The sequence below is a fragment of the Homalodisca vitripennis genome, chromosome 2 (assembly GCF_021130785.1).
Source record: "Homalodisca vitripennis isolate AUS2020 chromosome 2, UT_GWSS_2.1, whole genome shotgun sequence".
Lineage (NCBI taxonomy): Eukaryota > Metazoa > Arthropoda > Insecta > Hemiptera > Cicadellidae > Homalodisca > Homalodisca vitripennis.
This window is the reverse complement of record NC_060208.1, coordinates 110,800,350-110,820,842: the sequence shown is the minus strand read 5'-3', so window position 1 is coordinate 110,820,842 and position 20,493 is coordinate 110,800,350. Positions and strand designations below refer to the sequence as shown.

The following is a 20,493-nucleotide window of genomic DNA, read 5'->3' as shown; positions in this document are numbered from 1 at the left end:
ATCCCCAAATGTAATGTTCGAGAGAGAGAAGGATGAAGTTAAGAGACGTCATCATTCTCATTCCTATAACTCGGAAATTATTACAGAGAGATGGACAGGTTAAGGCGTCGCGACACTTCGCGTCATTTAAAATCTCATTCTGCACATTACGGTTTATATATATATATATATATATATATATATATATATATATATATATATATATATATATTTACGTTAAATTGTATAAATGGCAATAGCCTTATTTAATTTCAATAAACATTGAATCTCCCGGCGGAGCAAGTACTTTGTGTGATTCAATGTTTATTGAAATTATATATATATATATATATATATATATATATATATATATATATATATCGTCAGGTCTTTTAACCAAATATTATTGTCTAAACACAGGAATTCTCTCCCAATAAGTGTCTTCTGTTTGTAAGCATAATATCTAATTTTTAGGGTGCAAATAAATGCATATTTAAATAAAGCACCTTCGGTTTTGGAATGAACATTACTTTATTTGTTGTATCTGTCTAAATTACGTAAAGTTTTACATTTTATTGATCGATTGTGACTCTAAAACACATATTTATCGTTGAAAATCATAAAAGAGCAAATAAAACGTTAAGTTTATTACACAAGACGAATCTGACCACCTAGCTCACTAATTTAAGTGGATAACAACTAAAGACATAGACTTCATGTCAACTGTAACCCTACCCCTCCCAAATTTTGTGGCTATTGCCACCATTATTTTTAACCCTCCAAAAACCTGTAAGAAGTATTTTTAGGGTTGGGGGTTCTTTTTGTTAAATATTTAAATAAAAATATGGAGTGCCTAATTTAAAGGTCTCTCGACGATAAAGATGATTTCAAATAAAATGTTTTCAATTTATCTAGCTGTGTAATGTAGTGTCTTAAAACACTTAAAAGCTCAGCTATTGCAGGTTTTTATTGTTGGTTTTAAAAAAAATGAATTAAACTCCAAATGTGTATACAATATAGCTGACGATCTAAAAAGAAATAACAAAAAATTCAGTTCCCAAAATTTTCGAAATTTGAAGATTAAAAAATGTAATATACATCAAAATGGTTTGTATTCGACTAAAATACAGGTAATAAAAACTGTTTTTGTCATTAAAGCTTGACTTTATATCTACCGGTTTCGATTCTGTAGGCAAAAATATCAACACCGGTCGAGCTCAGTGCCACTGATACCAGCCAGCACTTCGGCTACGGCTCGGACAACTGTGGACGTTCGTACAACTGCTGCAAACCTCATCAACCCCGGGACTCCCAAAAACAAGTAGCGAGCTTGGATCCTGTTACAGTGTTGTAGAAGAGTCATTAGGACAGAAATCATTCGTCGATCCACTGGACTGCCAACCATCTAGGGGTACGTAACGATCGAGGCACGATCCTTGCACACAGCAGATGAATGTTCTGGAGGCCAACATGTCAGAGACTGGGCAACCAGGGATGGTCCACCGCCATGGAAGATTCCACTTCCACGGACTCTTCTTGACAACCCATCGTGTACAAACAGTGTACACTCCCCCCACCCTCACCTGACCAACAAAGAACACACAACGACCGATTATAAGCATCATTATTACCCCAACACTACAATCTACAAACTCCGTGTCACACAATGTATGCATATTTCCATGCGCGTAAAACCTACTAGTGGCAAAACCGACCCATAGCTGTTGTGATAATTTTCGACAGAAGCTGTCTTATAGAGTAAATAGAACTTCCCCGCCTACGTTCTCCTGCCCGCCAAGTTATTACACATTTTGTGTAACTAGTAAAGTCAAAGATAAACTAGAGCATCCCTTAAAAAATAACATTCTTTGTAATACCTATTACTAATTTTAAGATCCTTTTAAAATTACAGATTATCAGAATGAGGCAGGAATCCGTCTATAGTGAATTAAAACGTATCAAAGCTGGGTTCTCAATGTGCAACTCTGTATCCTATTGTCTATAACTTTGTCTTTTTTATTGTTATTATGAATTTAAATAAAATCAAAATTATTAAATGTAAAGTTCCGAAATTGTTTTCTGAAATAATCCTATAATATTTAAATTATTTGTGTGAATAAAGTGAATGCAGATTTGAAATATATATATATATATTCAATTTAAAATACTCGAGTTGTTTAACTTACTTTATTTTGTATAGAAATTCCTCGAACAGCAATAAAATGTGAGTCACATCTATGAAAATTCATTGAAGGCACAAATAGGTAATCGGTTTTATCTTTAAAACTAAGGAAGGATACAATTCCCCTTTCAGAAACCTTATAATATAGTCTTATTTAACAAACTATAATTCAAAAGTTCTGTACAAAAATAGTATATTATATAGAAATTCAAATTCATACTAAATATAGCGAGAATATCTTTCCACAACTCTAATTGAAAGTTTATTTATCATCAACCTAAATAAGCTTTGCAACATGACAGGTTATTATTTGGCTACTGTACTCAATAATTATTTTACGTCGTTATATTTTCCTGACCACTTTCTGCTTCTGTTCATTTATGCTTTATCGCGCCTTATGTGGTTACGTACCATTTATGTGTCTTTGGAGGTTCCATTGGATAACCAATTATTTAGCTTGTCTTGGTTTATTTACGGTTTCTTCCTAGTTTGTGAATTTGACCGTGAAATAAGGGATCAATTATTGGAGGTCATAAGAATGCTAATTTATATTAATTAATTAAATTGGGAGTACATTATGCCCAAACATAGGCTAAGGCATAAATAAGATTAAACATTACTTTATCGTTACGTAATTATTCGACGTCTATTAACTCAATTCCTCTACTTAGCCTAATGCTTCTTGTTATTTTTAGAATCTTTCTTAACAATATAACACGATAAACTTATTGTTATACGTTAAACTTATATTATTCTTGATCAAGTTTTAAATATGAAATTATTCCAGCTCTAAAATACAATAAACTAGATCTAGTACTAGGTTCAACTCACGCCAAACTTCGACTCAGCGTTGTATACATACATACTTAGAGTTACATACATAATTTTTAGTTTATAACTCAAATAATTCTCGAGATATCACCCTAATTTGAAATAGGATCACGCACAATCATCTAGGTCCATATCGCCTATATACAAATAAATCGATACAACGGAGTATCGAAGGATCCGAGATAATGTAACGAAAGTTGTATCAATCAATCCAACAAAGTAACTTAATTAGATGTGTTACTATGTGACATGGTAAAAAGGCATATGCTTTACTTAGTTTCTTTTCAAATCTGTCATCTGTGCGTCTTTCCCCACATCATCATTAATTGTTAGTACCTACTCGATGTTAGTGAAACAGGGAAGTTGAATTGATTTTCCTACTCGATGTTAGTGAAACAGGGAAGTTGAGTTGATTTTGTTATCTATAGTTTACACAATTTTATTGCAGTTTATTTATATAAAGTGCAGAGATTATCGTTCTTTGTTCCGTAACGTATTTCGGTCCTATAATTTGTGTAAGTAGCCTACTTGTATTTTAAGACAACATACCTTTGCACATGGGTTGGGTCGGTGATGTCCAAACCATAAATATGTTGTTTGTTTGCAAGTTTTCTAATTCAAATATTGTCAACAATTCCTGTTTTAGTCAGATCGTGATTGCAGGGGATGTTAATTAATGAAGAGGTCAATAAATATCCATGACAAACGGTAACAAAAGAAAATAAGAGACAGTTTAATGGAAGGTACATCAACGGTATTATACGGAGGCCACTATAATTTGAGAAGAGATTTTCTTACCTGGGATCTAAAAAAGTTACACTATCATAAATAACACACTTTATTTGATTTATTGTTAAATTTACATGTTATTATAAAGATCGGTTCTTGTTTTTATCGATGTAGCCGAGAAAGAGGCGACTCTGTTCCCATACACTACTTGTTATTACGCGATATACTAGGTTTATATTAAGTTATCATAAATGTTACTAGTAGTACCGACGTTAAAGATAACCTTTATGAGCGCTCACGTGATTTGACCTTGAATTTAGTTACTATTTTGAGGGATATTTTTCTTCGTAAAGTGTTGCCACCAAAGTACGTTGCCACCGAAGCCGCACTGGTGGTTAGGGGCATTTCATTTCCGATCGGCACTTTCCCGACCTCAGATCACATCCAGATCATCCAACTTTTCCGATGTTATATCACAGTAAGTCATATAAATTATGTTATTTCTAATAATGTAGTTTGTAGATGCCCAGTAAGAAGCACTCTTCCAAAATGAGAGGGCCTGGAGGTGTGTGTTGTGTGTGTGTGTGTGTTAGTGTGTGTGTGTGTGTGTGTTGTGTTAGTAAATGATCACATGTGTGTGTGGTTGTGTGTGGATATGTGTTGTTGTGACATTTGTGTGGTGTGTGTGTGTGTGCAGTGTGTGTGTTTGTTGTGTGTGTGTGTGTGGTTGTGTTGTGTGTGTTGACCTGTGAGTGTGTTGTTTGTGTGTGTTTGTGTGTGTGTGTGTGTGTGTGTGTGTGTCTGTGTGTCGTGAGGGTTGTGTGTGTGTGTGTGTGTGTGTGTGTGTGTGTGTGTGTGTGTGTGTTCTTGTGTCGTGTGTGTGTGTGTGTGTGGTTTGATGTTGGTGTGTGTGAAGTGTGTGAGTGTTGTTGAGTGTGTGCTGTTGTATGGTGTGTGTGTGTGGTGTGTGTGTGTGTGTGTTGTGTGTGTGGGGTTGTGTGTGTGTGTGTGTGTGTGTGTGTGTGTGTGTGTGTGTGTGTGAGATATCACATCCGTCTCCAACGTTATTGGAAGTGATCACAACACTTATAAAGGCATAGGTATAACGTATAACTAGAAACAAGATAATACATATGTTCATATGTTTAGACCACGTTCAACTATTGTCTCATCTACCGGTAATGAAATCAACTGAAACAAATATCCACAAACAGTACAAGTAGCAAAGCAGACCTACGGCCTGTAATTACCCGGTTTTTTTTTCAATGGAAGAGCGTCTTGCAATATTTCTGCAAGGGAAGGCTACTGCCAAACTTAAAGAGAGTAGAGCAAGTTGTATCAGTGAACTTCAGTTTCTTCTGGAGCAACGTAAATTCAATTGTAAACATCTTGCCAACGCCCTTACTCATGGTTTACAATAGAACCGTGTCAAATTAACAGCATGAGATGTATGAATGTTTTAGAAACTTCTTCTCTTCAGTTTTCGTCAGGCCGATAGACGTTTTAAACCCTGCTAGCGGCGGTCATCTTGGAAACTCATTTTTTTAAGATTCAGCCCACAGAAGTATTGGATAAGCTTAAGAAGCTTGACGAAACCAAGAGTTGGGGTCCCGATGAGATACCACTTATGGTCTTACAGTATTGTGGAAGTTTATTAGCTGGAACATTTTGTGATCTGTTTAATATATCACTGGCCACTGATGTTTTTCCCAGACTCGTTCAAGTTGGCATATGTTGTTCCCATTCACAAAACAGGACCTATTAACGATTTTAATAAGTAGAGACCTATATCAAATCTTTCAGCTATGTCCAAAGTTTTCGAAGACTTCTTCCTTGTCCGCATCAAGCTCAAACTGACTGGCCATAATATGTTCTTAGCAGCATGGTTTCAATGGTGGTAGGTAATTCGCTTTTTAAATCATAGGTTAATGAAGCTTTTGTCCCTAATCATCAGTTGGGTCCAGTATATTTCGATTTCTGTAAGGCATTTGACACGGTGGATCAAACAATTATTTAAAGAAATGTTTGTACAAGGTTTTGGAAACATTAAATTAAAGTAATTGATAGTGGTCCATATTTTTTCTCGCTTTTCATAAATTCTCTATCATATCTGCAGAAGACGACTGACTGCCTACGGATTCAGTAGGATTTATAAACTTGATTGCTGGTGTGAACCGAATATGAATTAACCTCAATACTAATAAATGTCAAGCGTTCACTTTTCTTCGTTGTCACTTTCCAATAATCTTTGAATATAGGTACGTAATGAACCCAAAGTTCGTGTTCAGGAGGTAAAGGACCTTGGCGTCATATTGACACCCTCATTATGCCCTGAATCGCAGGTACTGAAGATCTGTACTGAAGAGCAAAAAGAATGCTTGGATTCGTGCTCCATTTCTCGAGATATTTAAGTGACACAACTGCCTTAAAGACTTTGTACTGTGCCTCAGAGCGCCAAATACTTGAATATGGCTCAGTCATTGAGAAACTGGAGGGTACTAAAAAATATTTATCCGCTTTGTAGGTGTCAGGAAAGGTTTCCTACCAGCAAGTTCCCATTAAAGATCTGTCTCGAGATCTCGGGCTCTACTCTCTTGTGAACCGCTGTTTGTCTACTGATTTTGTGTTACAACAAAAGATCCACAACGGCAAGGTTGACTGTCCTGAATTATTACAACTGGTCAGGACGTCATCATCCACCTGATCCAGCGATCTGCTCGTCAGTCAACACCACCGCAATAACTATACAGCAAACAATGCGATGGCCCGACTTGTGGAAACGGCGTTGTTGAAGTTGACTTTTTTCAAGACAGTTTAGTGGTGCTCAAGTAAAAATCACGGGACATTCATGTTAAGGTAAAAGTATTTTGTGGTTGGACTATTTTGTATTGCTGAATATAATTTATATCACAGCTATCATTTTTGGTTCTTATTTATTTGTAAATAATCTGTCCTGTTATTTTGTTATCATGTTTTTTTATCTATTTATCATTATTTATTCTTATTTATTGATTTTATTGTTTGTTCTATTTATAATCATTTATTCATATAAATTACTCACTGCTGTTTAAATTTTACCTGTACTGTTAATTAATGTGTTAATTAATGGTTAGGCTTCTTTTGCATGTTACAACCTATCATGTACTTTACGATTTAATTGCTTTGTTTAAACTGTAAAAATGGAGATTGCCGTTGGAATGTAATATAAAATAACATTTTAACTTACAAAACAGAAATTTAAAACGATATTTTAGGATGCAATTTAAAGTTTTAATTAAATAAAAAAAAGGTATTCCACAAGGTAGCATAGTATGCACGTTGTACACAGCTGATGTATCAACGCACCATAAACGACAACTTCAGCTATTGCTGGTTTGTCGTGATCCTGGTGTCATGATCCACCTAATCATGATCCAGGTCAACATTCAATAATATTATAAAGTACACTGAATATATTTATCTGATTGGCTTAAGTGTTGGAGAATTAAACAAAGTATGTCCAGTTCTTTTTTTTTGCCCTCAACAAGGACATTGACTTCGCGTAACTCTTTAAAATGTATAACTACCTCGACAGGTTACTACGAAATACTCGTGCTTCCTGTTATTTAGATAGTCATCTAACATGGTGCAACGTACATTTAGAATAAAAGGCTACAACTCCACCTAAAATTGTCTAATTTCTTTTTCAATATTTGGAAGATATTCCACCTATTAATGGAAAATAAATGGCTTTAATCTAAAGCGCTTTAAGCCTGTCTGAATCTTCATGTGTGGAATTACGTTGTGAAGAACTGCTTCCAAATCAAACTTTGAAAGTATTAATTTTTGAAAAAAATAAATGCAAAGTCCTGAGGAAGGCATTGCAGGCTTATCTGTACATTACAAACAAAGTGGTCCATATAGACACTTTATCCTGTTCGTAAATGATAAAATTAATATAATGATGGAGATATATTTTTAAGCTACAAACACTTAACAATACATGTACTTTTTATGATATGTTTAACCACAGGGTTAAAAATAATAGACAATAGCTACGGTAATGTTATAGCTAACCATTATTATAAATATATCACATTTACTTTATAATGTTAGCATTTAAGAGCAGATTGTAAATCAAAATAAAATAACAATAAAAAAATTACGGTTATTATTATTATTCTATTCACTATGGTAATACATTTAATATTAGATCAAATACTAGTTTATATTAGATGGTTATTTATTTTGATCTTTTGATCCTTTTTAGAGTTCTTCCTAAGAGGAAGGGAGACGTATGTATCGTATGTACTTTTACGATTCGGAGGCCTTCCAATCGAGTTATAACTTAAACAAATAGACGGACGCACAAGCTTAAGAAGTTTCTGTCGGGTCCTATTGAGAAAAATGCAAAATTTCAAGTCCATAACTCAATTTGTTCTCGAGATATCGTGCGGACAGGCAGATAGAATTAAATTTTGCTAGCTCTATAAGGCTTCGTCAAACATCAGCTAATGATAAATAAAACTTATTGATTAATATTGGAATAATACTAAACCGCACCAATAAAACAATTATTGGCGGCCAAAATTGACCTTTTTGATCAGATATAAGGACCAAAAAATTCCGAGCATATTACTTTATATTATTCGTGTTTTAGTCTTGCACATATAGCAAAGAGTAATGAGAAACAAACTGTCCTGTCTGCATTCTTATCTCTATGCTATGTCCTGTCGTCGTGTCAAACTGAAAAACTGAATTGAACAGTTCTCTTCTCTGTTACTGAATGCTACTCTGTTGTACTTGAAACGTAAACAATCGGCGAGGTGAACTAACATTATAAACCCCGAAGACAATTTTTATATAAAAAGGTTTTTAATCTGTTCGTCTTGGTTATTCACAACGTATTGTACTTCACATTTACAGGTATCATTATTTTATACTAAACGTTATGTTACTATATTAGGAATATGTATTACAAATAGGTACATGTACAAAACTAATTACCAAAATACCTTTTTCACCAAAATGTATGGATGCAGTACAACCTTTTAGGTACTATTGATAATAAAAGCAATTATACACAATGAAACAGTTATGTCAGTGCATGTTATATGTAATATTAGATATTTCTGTAAAATTATAAGGCTTAATATGAATGTAATGGGCTTTGGTTTATTAGTGGTAAATAGGATTTAAATTCTATCAGTAATAAGGTTTTTATGGTCATTTAAGTTATCATATGGTATTTATTTTTGTACCCAATATTTCCTATCCTAATAACAAATACAGTACCATAGACATTTTTGGGGTAAAATAAAGAGCAGTGTTAAACTGCCCACAGATTCATTCCTTCCATAGAAAGAACTGATCCTGTGACAAGAGTCTATCCTGATTCTTGAACTATTCCTAACGTAGTTCCTGAACTACTTCTAACTTAGTTCATGAACCAGTTGTTTTAACAAAAACTGTATTCATTTTTTATTTGAAGACAAATATAACATACAAAACAAAATCTATAGAATATGCTTAACCGGCATTCTAAAACTACGAATACCGGTTTACAGGCCAAATACAGGAAAAAACAAATCTATGAATGTTCAAACCTATTGCGATAAAATTTTATATATATATAAATATATTCAAGACACAGTCTACTATATGATATTAACTCTCATTCTAAGTCCACGCCTATTTTCGGTGATAGCCTATATCAGTTTTACAAGTCAAATACTGGACAAACCTATGGATGGCCGTACCTCAAAAACATACAAGCCGATTTTGATAAACTTTCAATACACGGTCTACTATATTATTCTATTAGCTAGGATACTCTGATTCTTAGGCCACGCTGATTTTCAGAGCTAGGCCTATATCGATTTTAAAGGTAAAATACTGGAAAAACTATGGATGGCTTTACCTAAAGAACGAATACTTATTACAATCATCGATGCTTTATATATCAAATAACAGAACTATCAACTTATCTAAAATACTAAATTAAAGTCATTCGTTTCAAATTAATTGATACAGTTTAAACAATTACATAATGTCGTTGATAATAAAGGAACCATAACTATTAATCAAACTGTGAAATTAAGACCGGTGACAGGAAAAATGTCATTTAAATAATACAGAAAGTGTAACAATAAAACATACATATTGAAACCGAGAAAGACACAGTAAACCATCTTTAAGTGTTATTTTGTTTAGTTTTAAAAGTTACATTTTTTTTAATTTAAAAGAAGTTACTTATGGAACATATTGTGTTTAGAATATGAAAATGTGTATACAGTTGATACCGATGATTTAGCTATTGTTAAAATTAATTACTATTGTTTGACTATATCAATATATATATATATAATTATAATAATTAAATATCATTAGAAAATTTCAATATAAAAAACTGGATCCATTTATCGTACTCTACCCAAAATAAATAAGTCGGTAAAAATACTTGAAATGAATTTTTAAGTACTTGAAAATATAACCTCAAAAATTGAATGGTCTATATTTTTTAACTACTAAACAATACAGATCCAAAAAGATGAACAGAATTACATTATAAGTACTTCAAATTGTAGCAAGTTATGTAGTTTATCTATGTTTGATATCTAAATAAGTAATAATTGGCTGCAGTATAATAAGCGTCCAACACTTGAGTGATTGATAATGTATCAAATCATCAATGTTCATGAGTAAAGCATCCTCTCTATAATTACTTATACCAAATTATGTTATATTTTAATTAAGTTGTACTTCAAATTACAGTATAAAATGGTTTAATGTTATGGTGAATAAAAATCAATATAGGATATATGCATTTATAAAATATAAAAAACAAAGCAGTTTAACATTTACTTACTTTTTACTATTTTGAAGGATAAACGTGTCCGACAAATAAAACATGTACATAACCACTGCACTTGCTGCCATTACAGATCTGTAGTATTAGTGTCTGTAACAGCTGGGCTGAATGATTTGTTCTCATATCGACCTTTTGGTTTTGGATTGTTTGGTATCTAGTGAAAGGTCAGGCCATCTCGTTAAAGCAATGAGGCATATAATAAGCAATGGAAATATTATTAGACTATGGAATGTTATTATGCGATATAAGTAGATTTAGATTAAGTTTAGTAGTACCAAAGTTAAACATTTACAAGCACTTACGTGATCTGAGCTAGAATTTGGGTACTATCTCGAGGGTTGTTTTTCCTTTTTTGTCAGCAGTGCGGGATGGTGTCGCAGGTGCCACCAAAGCTCGCACTGATGGCCAGAAGCATTTCTGATTGGTACTTTCATGATCTTACAACATGATCTGACGCCGGAGAAGTTGCCTCTGGCCATTTGTGCAGGCTTAGTTGGCACCTTTGGCGCCACCCCGCACATCTGTTGTAATTAGAAAAACATCCCTTTGAGGTAGTACCCAAAATCAAACTCAGATCACTTGAACGCTTGTTAAAGTTATCTTAAACTTTTTTAAATTTATAATACGTACGTATGAACAGCCTAATAACAAATTGTAGATAAGGACTTTGTAGTACCCAATAATTGTGACATGCAGTCAAATTTGAATTAACACGTTTATAAATTTATTAGTTTATCAGTCTATGTCACATTGTAATAAGTTAGTTAAATTTTTGTGTACTAACATGCTACCACGGTAACACGTCACAGGAACGTAATAACTGAACACGTTATTTTCTAATAGGTATTGACAAACAATAATATTTTCCGTCTCTAGTGGCCATTACTCAAATACCACTTATACGGTTTAACTTTGTTTCAATTACTTTGGAACAGTAATGTCGAACTGAATTACTTTATTGACTTTTGAAGATTTATTACAGTGAAGCTATAGTTTTATATGTCAATGAAATATATGCATTTTATTTAGATTATAGAAAATAATACAACTTTCTTTGTACTAAGTTTGGGCAGTTACAATTATTTAACAGGGTAAACAAACATGTCTGACAGCATTTACATTTTTCTAATTGATGATTGAATATTATCGATCACTCAAGTGTTGTACGCTTATTATACTGCAGTCTGTCTAACAGCTAATGAATAAAATAATCCGTGTTCATCGCCATTGTACTTGCGATCTTTACTCACATAGACCACAAAAATGATTTTTCTTCTTTAAATTAATTTTAAATAATCTAATATACTATACAGCCGCATATTATTTAATACAGCTAGCAATTATTAATTGTAAATAAATAACTAGAATGTTTATATATTTGATAGTTTAAGTTTTTAATCAATAATTTGGTTCCCTGATTCGATTGTCCACTCATACTGCAACCGCTTTTTATATATGGAAATCTTAATTTAATTCCCTTAGTTTAATATCAGATATATTTCAAAAATGTTATTTAACCTGTTATTAATCTTTAAAACAAATTTTGTATTTCTTATATGTGTATTTTACCTTGTATTTACAATTTTTTAACCTTATTTCTACGATTTTCATAAAATGATATAAGAAGAATTTCAGATAGTCATCAAAATGAGTTCCACAAGAGTGATTCCGATAGAACGTGAAATGGTTGAAAACATCACTTTCACCCCAAGGAGATCAAAAACTAAGCAAGAAATAGAACAAGAGTTCTTGCTATCTTTGAGATCTTATGAACAGGAAGAAATAACGGTATCTGGAAAGGTTCGAGTACCGTCAAAAAAAAGAAGGGAATCTTCAACACAAGAAGCAAGTGCGGAGATGACGATTGTCAGAGAATATGATTTTGAGGATGGTCCTAATGCCGTACACGTGGTAGTGCGTAGGAGGTCCTCAGCTGCATCATTCAACCTGAAAGATCTTAGTCACCAGTTTGAGGAGCAATTCATAAAACAGCATGGGAACATTTTAGGTCAACAAGATGATTTGGATATAGAAATGTCATGGAAGCCTAAGGTTTCCCCAATATAGGTTTGTGGAACAGTTTGCTTAATGTCAAGGCTCTGTAGTTTAGTTTCTGAGTGGCTTAATGTATTCACATGTAGAATTCTAGAGGTTGTTTGAATTATTCTTTGTAAAAATACTTATGTAAACATATTAAATAGTGTCTGAATGTTTTTTGTCATTTACGAGGTTTGATTCTGAGAAACCTGTTACTTAGTCTTTTGCACTTGCTTCGAGGGGGCGGGATATTCAGGATGAGTAAGGTTGGGGGTACAGGCCGATCATAAGGAGGGATAGGGCTATCTCAGTCATGTTACCTCGAAATAAGGGAAGGCCAGCTCTGTTCCAGTCTCTCCAGCTAAAGCAGGCAGGACATAGAACTCCCTCATGTCTAGGCTAGCAACAGCTTTTAACAATAAGCAAGCTCCACCCACTCCAACAGTCATCCTCTATAGTAGACTAAACCTATCGCTCTTTCACCTCAATGTCTTGATATTTGGGTTAGTAATGTGATGGCCCTGAACATCCATATGGTTGCTCAGAAACAAGGTGTATTTTTTAACTAAAAGTCATCGAATGTCTTATTTTACCAGATGAAGTTAGGGCTAAGAAACCCTCTCTTAACACGTAACTTGGAGATCAATGTATTAGAGGTAACTTCTGAACAACCACCAATGGCTGAGCAGGCGGACCTCTTGGAATGACTGGATCCCTCAGTGGTCACCCATCCAATCAGTAGCTACACTCGATGTTCAAATTTGATAGGAATTTACACTTCTTGTATATGGTACCTTTCATTATACGGAAAGTATTTTAAAAACAAGTAGTAGACATTTTTGAGTACCCTAAGACAAAGATACACACTGGCGTACTAAATGCTTCAAAAAAAGTTGTGAAAATTAGTATTTTTTATGCCATCTTAGATAAAGTCACACTTCAACTACAAGCAATTTTAGTTTTTAAGAGAGCTATAGATAGGTGTAATGGATGCCAAACCTGACTACTTGAAATTCTTTTAGGTTTTATAAGTTTCAAATACCTTAAATTTGAACTATTAAAAAAAATTTGGAATGAATTGAAAAGTGACAACTGAACATGTTTTTAGAAGGAGTACGTCTTTGGTAACTTTGGATAACAATTTTGATTTGCTACACATGATTTGAAGTTTGGACCAGGCTGTATACAAGAAGTGAACTAAATTACCTTTTTTTAAAAAAATAATCAGTGAATAGAAACCTTTAAAATGAGTTATGGCTTGACCTACCTTTACATTTGAAAATCTTTAAAAAATGACCCCTACCCTCCCAAAAGTGCTATTTTGGGTGGTTAAACATTTTCACACATTCTTTGAGGTTGAAATATGGGATTTTTCGTTAAAACGAAGAAGGTAGGTTTTCGGTTTAGTCCCTATACATCGTGGACGGGTGGTCTGCCTCACTCTGTATAAAGCCTTTAAAATATTATTATCTAAATAGTACAATGCAATAATTTTGTATATTAATGTAGAGACCATTTATTACTAGTATTAGTTTTGCAGTTTATTTACTGCAAAACTACCATTATAGTTTAGGTTTACTATGTATAACTAAATGTATGTGTTTATATTTATGTTATCTATATTTTACTGTTACCACATAAATTAGTTTATAATAAATTAGTTTTTGTTTGTGTTTTCTGTTGTACATTGGTTTATGTATGTAACTTGTCTTTTTTCATAATTAACTAAATATTTGTAGCTTTAACAGGTTTATTGTCATTAATACTATATTTTGTATTCACAATCAAAGTTCTGTTTGCCATGTTGATTTTCTAATTCTGGTCCCTGTGGCCATGTCATTTAAAAAATAACAATATGGTTGCTAGTTAATTTTGTATTGGAGAAATTTGCCTTATGAAATTTATTTTTAACACTTATTATATTATTATCACTTATTATATTAAACCGTTCTCTTTTACTTCTGAGTAATGAATGGCTTCATGGCCTGCTGTTGCATTCTTGTGTTTTAAACATCTTAATTTGTTACAAAATGATGCTCTAGAAGGTGTCACGTTATTACACCAAAATTTGATGTTTTTCATATTAGTTGTAATTAGAGGAATCTAAGCTAAATGAGGTGTTGCAATCAAATCAATTCAAATCTCTTTCAGAAGTTCTCATACTTTTGTTAAAACATTCTTTTGATTATCATTATTAGTCTATCAACATCACCCAAGTTTACAGCAACAAACTTCTATTGAGCACAATCACATTCAACAGAGATTGGTTATTTTTATGAAGTAACCGTCAGCTGTAAAATTATCTTTTTCAAAGACTACCAGTAATGCCAATTGAATTCAAAAATATTTGCTAAGGATAGTGAATGGATGTCTACAGAATACTTTGCTTATATTATAATAAAAAATTACAACACATTTGACTGAAACAATTTATTTTTATACTTGTTTAATGCAGCATATGAGTATCACATCTAGTACTGAAGCCTAACTAAAAACAATCGGGTTAGTTGTGATAACTGATTTAGCTGGGAGATCAACAGCGTTGACAGTCCAGCTACCGCTTCGTGAAGGATTAGTTACTGGCACGAAGTCAACATTGCTAGGGGTACGCCCGAAAACTTAATTCATAATGTTATATTTATGGATATGAATATTTATTATGAATAGACTGTAATTGAAACCATACAATATATCTACAAAAATTATTAGGTAGCAAAATTGGTCCTCATGGCAGAGGAGTCTGATGTTAAAATGCTGAAATCAATCTATAAAGGCATTTTATATATGTTTTTTAAGTTTGTATACATGAAAAATGTGTTGCACATTGATTAAGACCTCTTTGTGATATAGAGGTTGGCAATTTAATTTATTGCAATACACATTTAAAAAATTCACAATTTTTATGATTTTACATCAGTACTTGGGAAGTACATTTTGTAATAAGATTCTTCTCTTTAATCTATATACTTTATAAATACATAAATTATGCAGAACCTTAAGACCTGTATTCATTTCAGTAAGTATTAAAACTCTGGCGTTGTTACTTTAATAATTATACTGTCAGTTATATGGAAGTTAACATTGCAGTATGTTTTAAATTTACATTGTTAGATTTATGTTAGAAAAAAGCCTGAACACAATATACTCACAATATTTATCTACAACTTGAGAATACCTGATTAATAATTTGGCTTCAACCCATATCCGTTAGTCTATTAAAGATCTGTCCTGATTTATCCAGCAATACCGCTATACCTCTTAATAATTTCACTTTGTATTCAGTGTTTTATTGTATTATTTTCATACATGCTTTTTATTGTTTGAACAATGTTAATCACATTAATCAAGAAATATGTTGTATAATTTCCAAAAGGTTGTTCCATTTATAAAAGGCTGATCTTTAATTTTACTGTTGTCTGCAGGTTAGAAATTGTGATGTGAAGAAAACTATCAAATGTTTTACTATCTTTAATTTTGTTGTTGGATCTTCAAACTGATTTAATAATTTGCTAGTAACAAGGAATTGATTTTGTTTCAGAATGATCACGGATATTCAGCTCTCTGTTTTTGCCAATGTGTTGGGTGTGTCTTTGTTTTTATTAGTGGTATTATACCATTATATAGCAGCAAATTACTCGAAAATCCTCATAACCTCAATCTTGATGGAAAGTAAGTACTTTATTATATCTTAATGCTTGAATATTATTAATCTGTCCATAAGTTTACTCTCCAGATTTATTTCTATATGTGTTGTAGAAAATATTTTTAAAATAAAAGATTTATCATGAGAGATAAAGTTTATACTCATTGTTTATTCTGACCAATACAGTAAGACTTGTTTTATGAAGTAATACAATATAGATCTTTAAATAACTTTAAGAAGTTCTTAAAATTTAAAAATTTCAGAAATGAGTCCAAGAATCCAAAGAATTATGTTTTTAAATTGCACTTGCTATTCTTTGTTTTCAATGTAATTAAGGCCAAGAACACTTGTTTCACAGATTTTAAAAACTCATCACCAAAAAATATGCCAAAGATATGTTACAATATTATTACTTATTTGTTGTATTGGTATGAGTTACTAATAAAATCTGTGTTTTTAATTATTATTACTATCATAATTAATTTTCAGTAACCTCTAAACAAAAAAAAATCTTTTAATAGTATATTTTGATGTAAATAGTTTCCAAAATAAAAATAATGACTCCACTGATATAATTTATTGCTTGTCATTTCATAAGAATAACTATTTGTCATTTTATTAACATTATTGAAATTGAGGTACCAAATGTGCATTTTTGGTGCATTCAGTTGTAATTATATATTATTATTCAATAATATTTTAATAAATTATACATTTTAATTGCAACATAACCAAAGTAAAGTTTCATGCATCATTTCAAGGCATTATATTATTTGTAAGAATTTGTTGTGTTTTTTTAATTTGAAGATTATTTTATGTGCAATATTTCAAATTTTGTCTGTGTGAATTCTTTAGGGTTGAAATCTGTTTTGTAGTTGTCTTTGTCAAATTGTCAATACTATATTATGTATAATTTTTATAATATACTTCAGTTTATCAATCGCCAGTATCCATTCAGTATTAGTAGTATAGTCTAGTCTCCTACACAGGCTAAGATGGTACTCAAGAGAACGAAGTTCTCAAACTTCGACTGAGTACGCTGTAATACAGTAACAGCTGAAATCTGTGATAAAACAACATAAAAAAGGCTTAACTAGGCAGAGTACCTCCTCCTTTGTTTAACCCGGGGCTTCCCAAGGAAGCTGAAATTGCATAGCAAAGCGGGTGGTACACCCACTATACCTTAGTTAGTAATTGAATTAAAAACCAATTAAATAGTAAATGGGGCATATTTTTAAATGGAGCAATCCGTTGTAACTCTGAGTAGTGTATCTCAATACAGATTATGGAGAAAAACCATGGGGGGTTTATTTCAACTCAGATAACAGTGAAAAACTTCTAGTGAGCACAAGGACTGCTGGAGAACAACCAGGCAAGGATGTTATATACTAATGTACTTGTGCGAGTCTAGAGTTGCCATTTTCTCTGTCTAAAGAGAAATCCCCGAAGTCATGAATTGTCTGACATTTGTCGGCATGGCTGTTACACTGTCAAGTTGATGAGTGAGAGAAAATCCCAGATGGGACGCCAGCTCGCCAAACCCATTTTGTCAGCATATGCCTCCGCGGCTCCAGAGTCTGTAGCATATGCTAGTGTGGTTAGAAGATCGTCAAATGTCTTCAACTTCCTTGTATGGTCATGCTCCAGCAGTCCTCTAGCTTACTAGAGTGGGGTTTTCTCTGAGTTGATATACACTCCTCAGAGTTAAAATAGATTGTTCCCTTCAAAAACTATGTCCCGTTAACCATTTAGTTTCCCCTGGAGGGTTGACTTCTGGCTGGTTTATACCTTCCAGTTAAACCCACACTGGATACAGCAAAAAACAACGTGTCGCTTAAATTTGGGCAATCTTATGGGTGTCCAGGAGCAAATTCAGGCAAATCACTAACCATAATTTACAAGATTCTGGGGTGCAAGGATAAAGGTCTAGTCTACTGCAGAGATGTTGGAGTTGGTGGGGTTCATTCCCCAAGAGTCAAAGGTTCTTGCTAGCCTAGACATAAGAGTGTGCTTTCATTGAAGAGGCTGGTTCAGAGGTGGCTTTTCCGTCTTCCCCTCATGGTTCTCGAGAGGCGGCGGTCACTACCTTACCCATCCAGAATATCCTGTTATTCCAGAAGAAGTGTGATAGGACTAGGTGGAATTTCTAAACTTCTTATCCTAAGAGTACAATAAAACATTTAGTTGGCTGCTAAGGCATAGGGGGTGTACCACTTACTTTGCTATGCAACTTTAGCCCCCTTGGAAAACCTTATGTTGAGCAAAGCAGTAGATATTCCACGTAAACTGTTTCAACGCTGTTTCGCTTTTTCAAACACAGATAGACTACAGATTTCAGCTGTCACTGTGTTACATTGTAGTCTGTTGAAGATTGAGAGCTTCACTCTCTCTTTGAGTACCATCCCAGCCAGTGTAGAAGATATATTCTACTACTAAAACCTTTCTTGCTAAGAAGATCTGAGAGTCTACAATCCGTCTATCTTCTCGTTAATCAGCATTAATATTGTATTATAAATTATTACATCATGAAACAGTGCAAAAAATAAAATGTTAATACTCGTAATAATTTATAAGAGGTTAACCAGACAAGCCGTTATGGCAGATTACTGTTATTCAAATTAATTGAATTGTGGACATATCAAATCTTGATAATGCATATTTTGTTAGGCCTGTCATGTTCCTGAGATTTGAGTTGTCTAGATGCTAGACACATCAAGGTTTACTCCTGTTGTTCTGCAAATCCCCTAGTTCGGATGTAAATCATGGAGAAGTTGTATTTTAGAATCTTACTATAGTAAAATGAAAATTTTTATGCAATAAATATAGTCTTTATATTGATTTTATAAAAAATAAACGTTTCATTTTTGCAGGTTTAATACAGAGAAAAAAGACTCCAATGAAGCAATTGAACTTCAGACCATCAAGATGAAATCACTGTTCACTATTATTGGAAAATTATATTAATGTAATATTTATGTGTGGATGAGTTTAAATAATATGTCTGTTTGCTAAAATGTTGTGCTTTATTGTCAAAACTTTCCATCAAAGGCATGCAAAATAACTTATCAGAAGGTTTGATTTATATTAGCTCTGCATGAATCAGATACATATATGAACATCTATAACTGTTAAACTGAAACCGTATTCAGTGCGATCAATAAATCCAAATTGGTTAGTTTTGATTAGTTGCTGATTATAATATTTCTGTAAATGGAAACCACTTTTGCTGCATTCATTATTTTGAAGGTGTCCCATCAAGAAATCGTTCCAGAACAAAATTTTGTATTAGTAACCTCCCTCTTTATGATTAAGTGTGAATGGAATAAAACTTTTTTTGGCATAAGTGTTCTTTATTTTATTTTTTTATGTATTTGAACTTATATTTACATTTTTCATTCTTTACTCTGATAAAGAAAACAATTAAGAATGGAAAGTCCATGTTTAAATTTAGGAGCAAGGTAATACTATTAATACACTGCGTCATTAAAAAACTATTACATGCTATTGAAAACAAACGTCAGTTTCTTTTCATGTTATAATTTTTTTGTATGACATTGCTCAGAAAACCAAAAACATTTTGGGTCAGTTTAAATGAGAAAGTCATCTGCATTACAGCCCAGATTCAGTTTCCAGTAACTTCTACCTCTTCATGCATATGAAAAAATGTCTTTGTTCCTAGCGATTTGAGAATGACAAGGAACTCTAAGATGTGGTCAATGAATTGGCACAACGTGGTTTTTTTTTTACTAAAGGAGTTTCAAAGTTGGTGAATAAGTATGTTATTTTCTCAAATGTTCATGGAAACGATGTCGAAAAATCAAAGAAGTTATAGTTGTAATTATAGGATAAAAAATGTTAACTACTTTTAATAGTTAAAACCGGGGTTACTTTCCAAACAGCTCTCATGTATATAAGTTGTCTGTAAATAATGGAAATGAGCTGCCTTGACTAGAACAAACCATACCAAAATTGTCCAATGACATTCAGGTGTTGCTGCTATTTTGCTACTAGCCACCAGCTGGTCCTGCTATGACATGGCTATGATTACATACTATCTCCTTGATTTACATGTTGGCTGTAAAACATTAATGAAATCAAAAGTATGTATATTTGTTTGCGATAATAGCTGACGATGTTTGTTTATTGCAACGGATGTTGAGATGGATCTGCAATTCTCTATACATGTGGTAACAGTGTTAGGCACGGAGTGTGCAAGAGATTCAGACTCACCAGTCACTATCG

At 32.8% G+C, this 20,493-nt stretch overlaps 1 protein-coding gene across 2 annotated transcripts; it reads left to right on the top strand.

Moving 5' to 3' along the window:
* Window positions 1-8,445: 8,445 nt before the first annotated feature.
* Window positions 8,446-19,265, top strand: LOC124354597 (dolichyl-diphosphooligosaccharide--protein glycosyltransferase subunit 4). Of its 2 annotated transcripts, XM_046805176.1 has the most exons (4): window positions 8,446-8,626; window positions 12,207-12,638; window positions 16,147-16,277; window positions 19,122-19,265. In XM_046805176.1, the coding sequence occupies exons 3-4, from the start codon at window positions 16,148-16,150 to the stop codon at window positions 19,178-19,180; spliced, it is 189 nt and encodes a 62-aa protein (XP_046661132.1). In that variant the 5' UTR covers window positions 8,446-8,626; window positions 12,207-12,638; window position 16,147; the 3' UTR covers window positions 19,181-19,265. The 2 variants fall into 2 exon arrangements, with proteins under 2 accessions (XP_046661132.1, XP_046661131.1); XM_046805175.1 differs by lacking the exon at window positions 12,207-12,638 and having other exon boundaries at window positions 8,449-8,626.
* The last annotated feature ends 1,228 nt before the right edge of the window (window positions 19,266-20,493 follow it).

Bases quoted from the DNA above. Each gene is read 5' to 3' on its own strand.
- LOC124354597 (XM_046805176.1), top strand. From the start codon at position 16,148: ATGATCACGGATATTCAGCTCTCTGTTTTTGCCAATGTGTTGGGTGTG. The intron at 16,278-19,121 runs GTAAGTACTTTA...TCATTTTTGCAG, and splicing joins AACCTCAATCTTGATGGAAA to GTTTAATACAGAGAAAAAAG.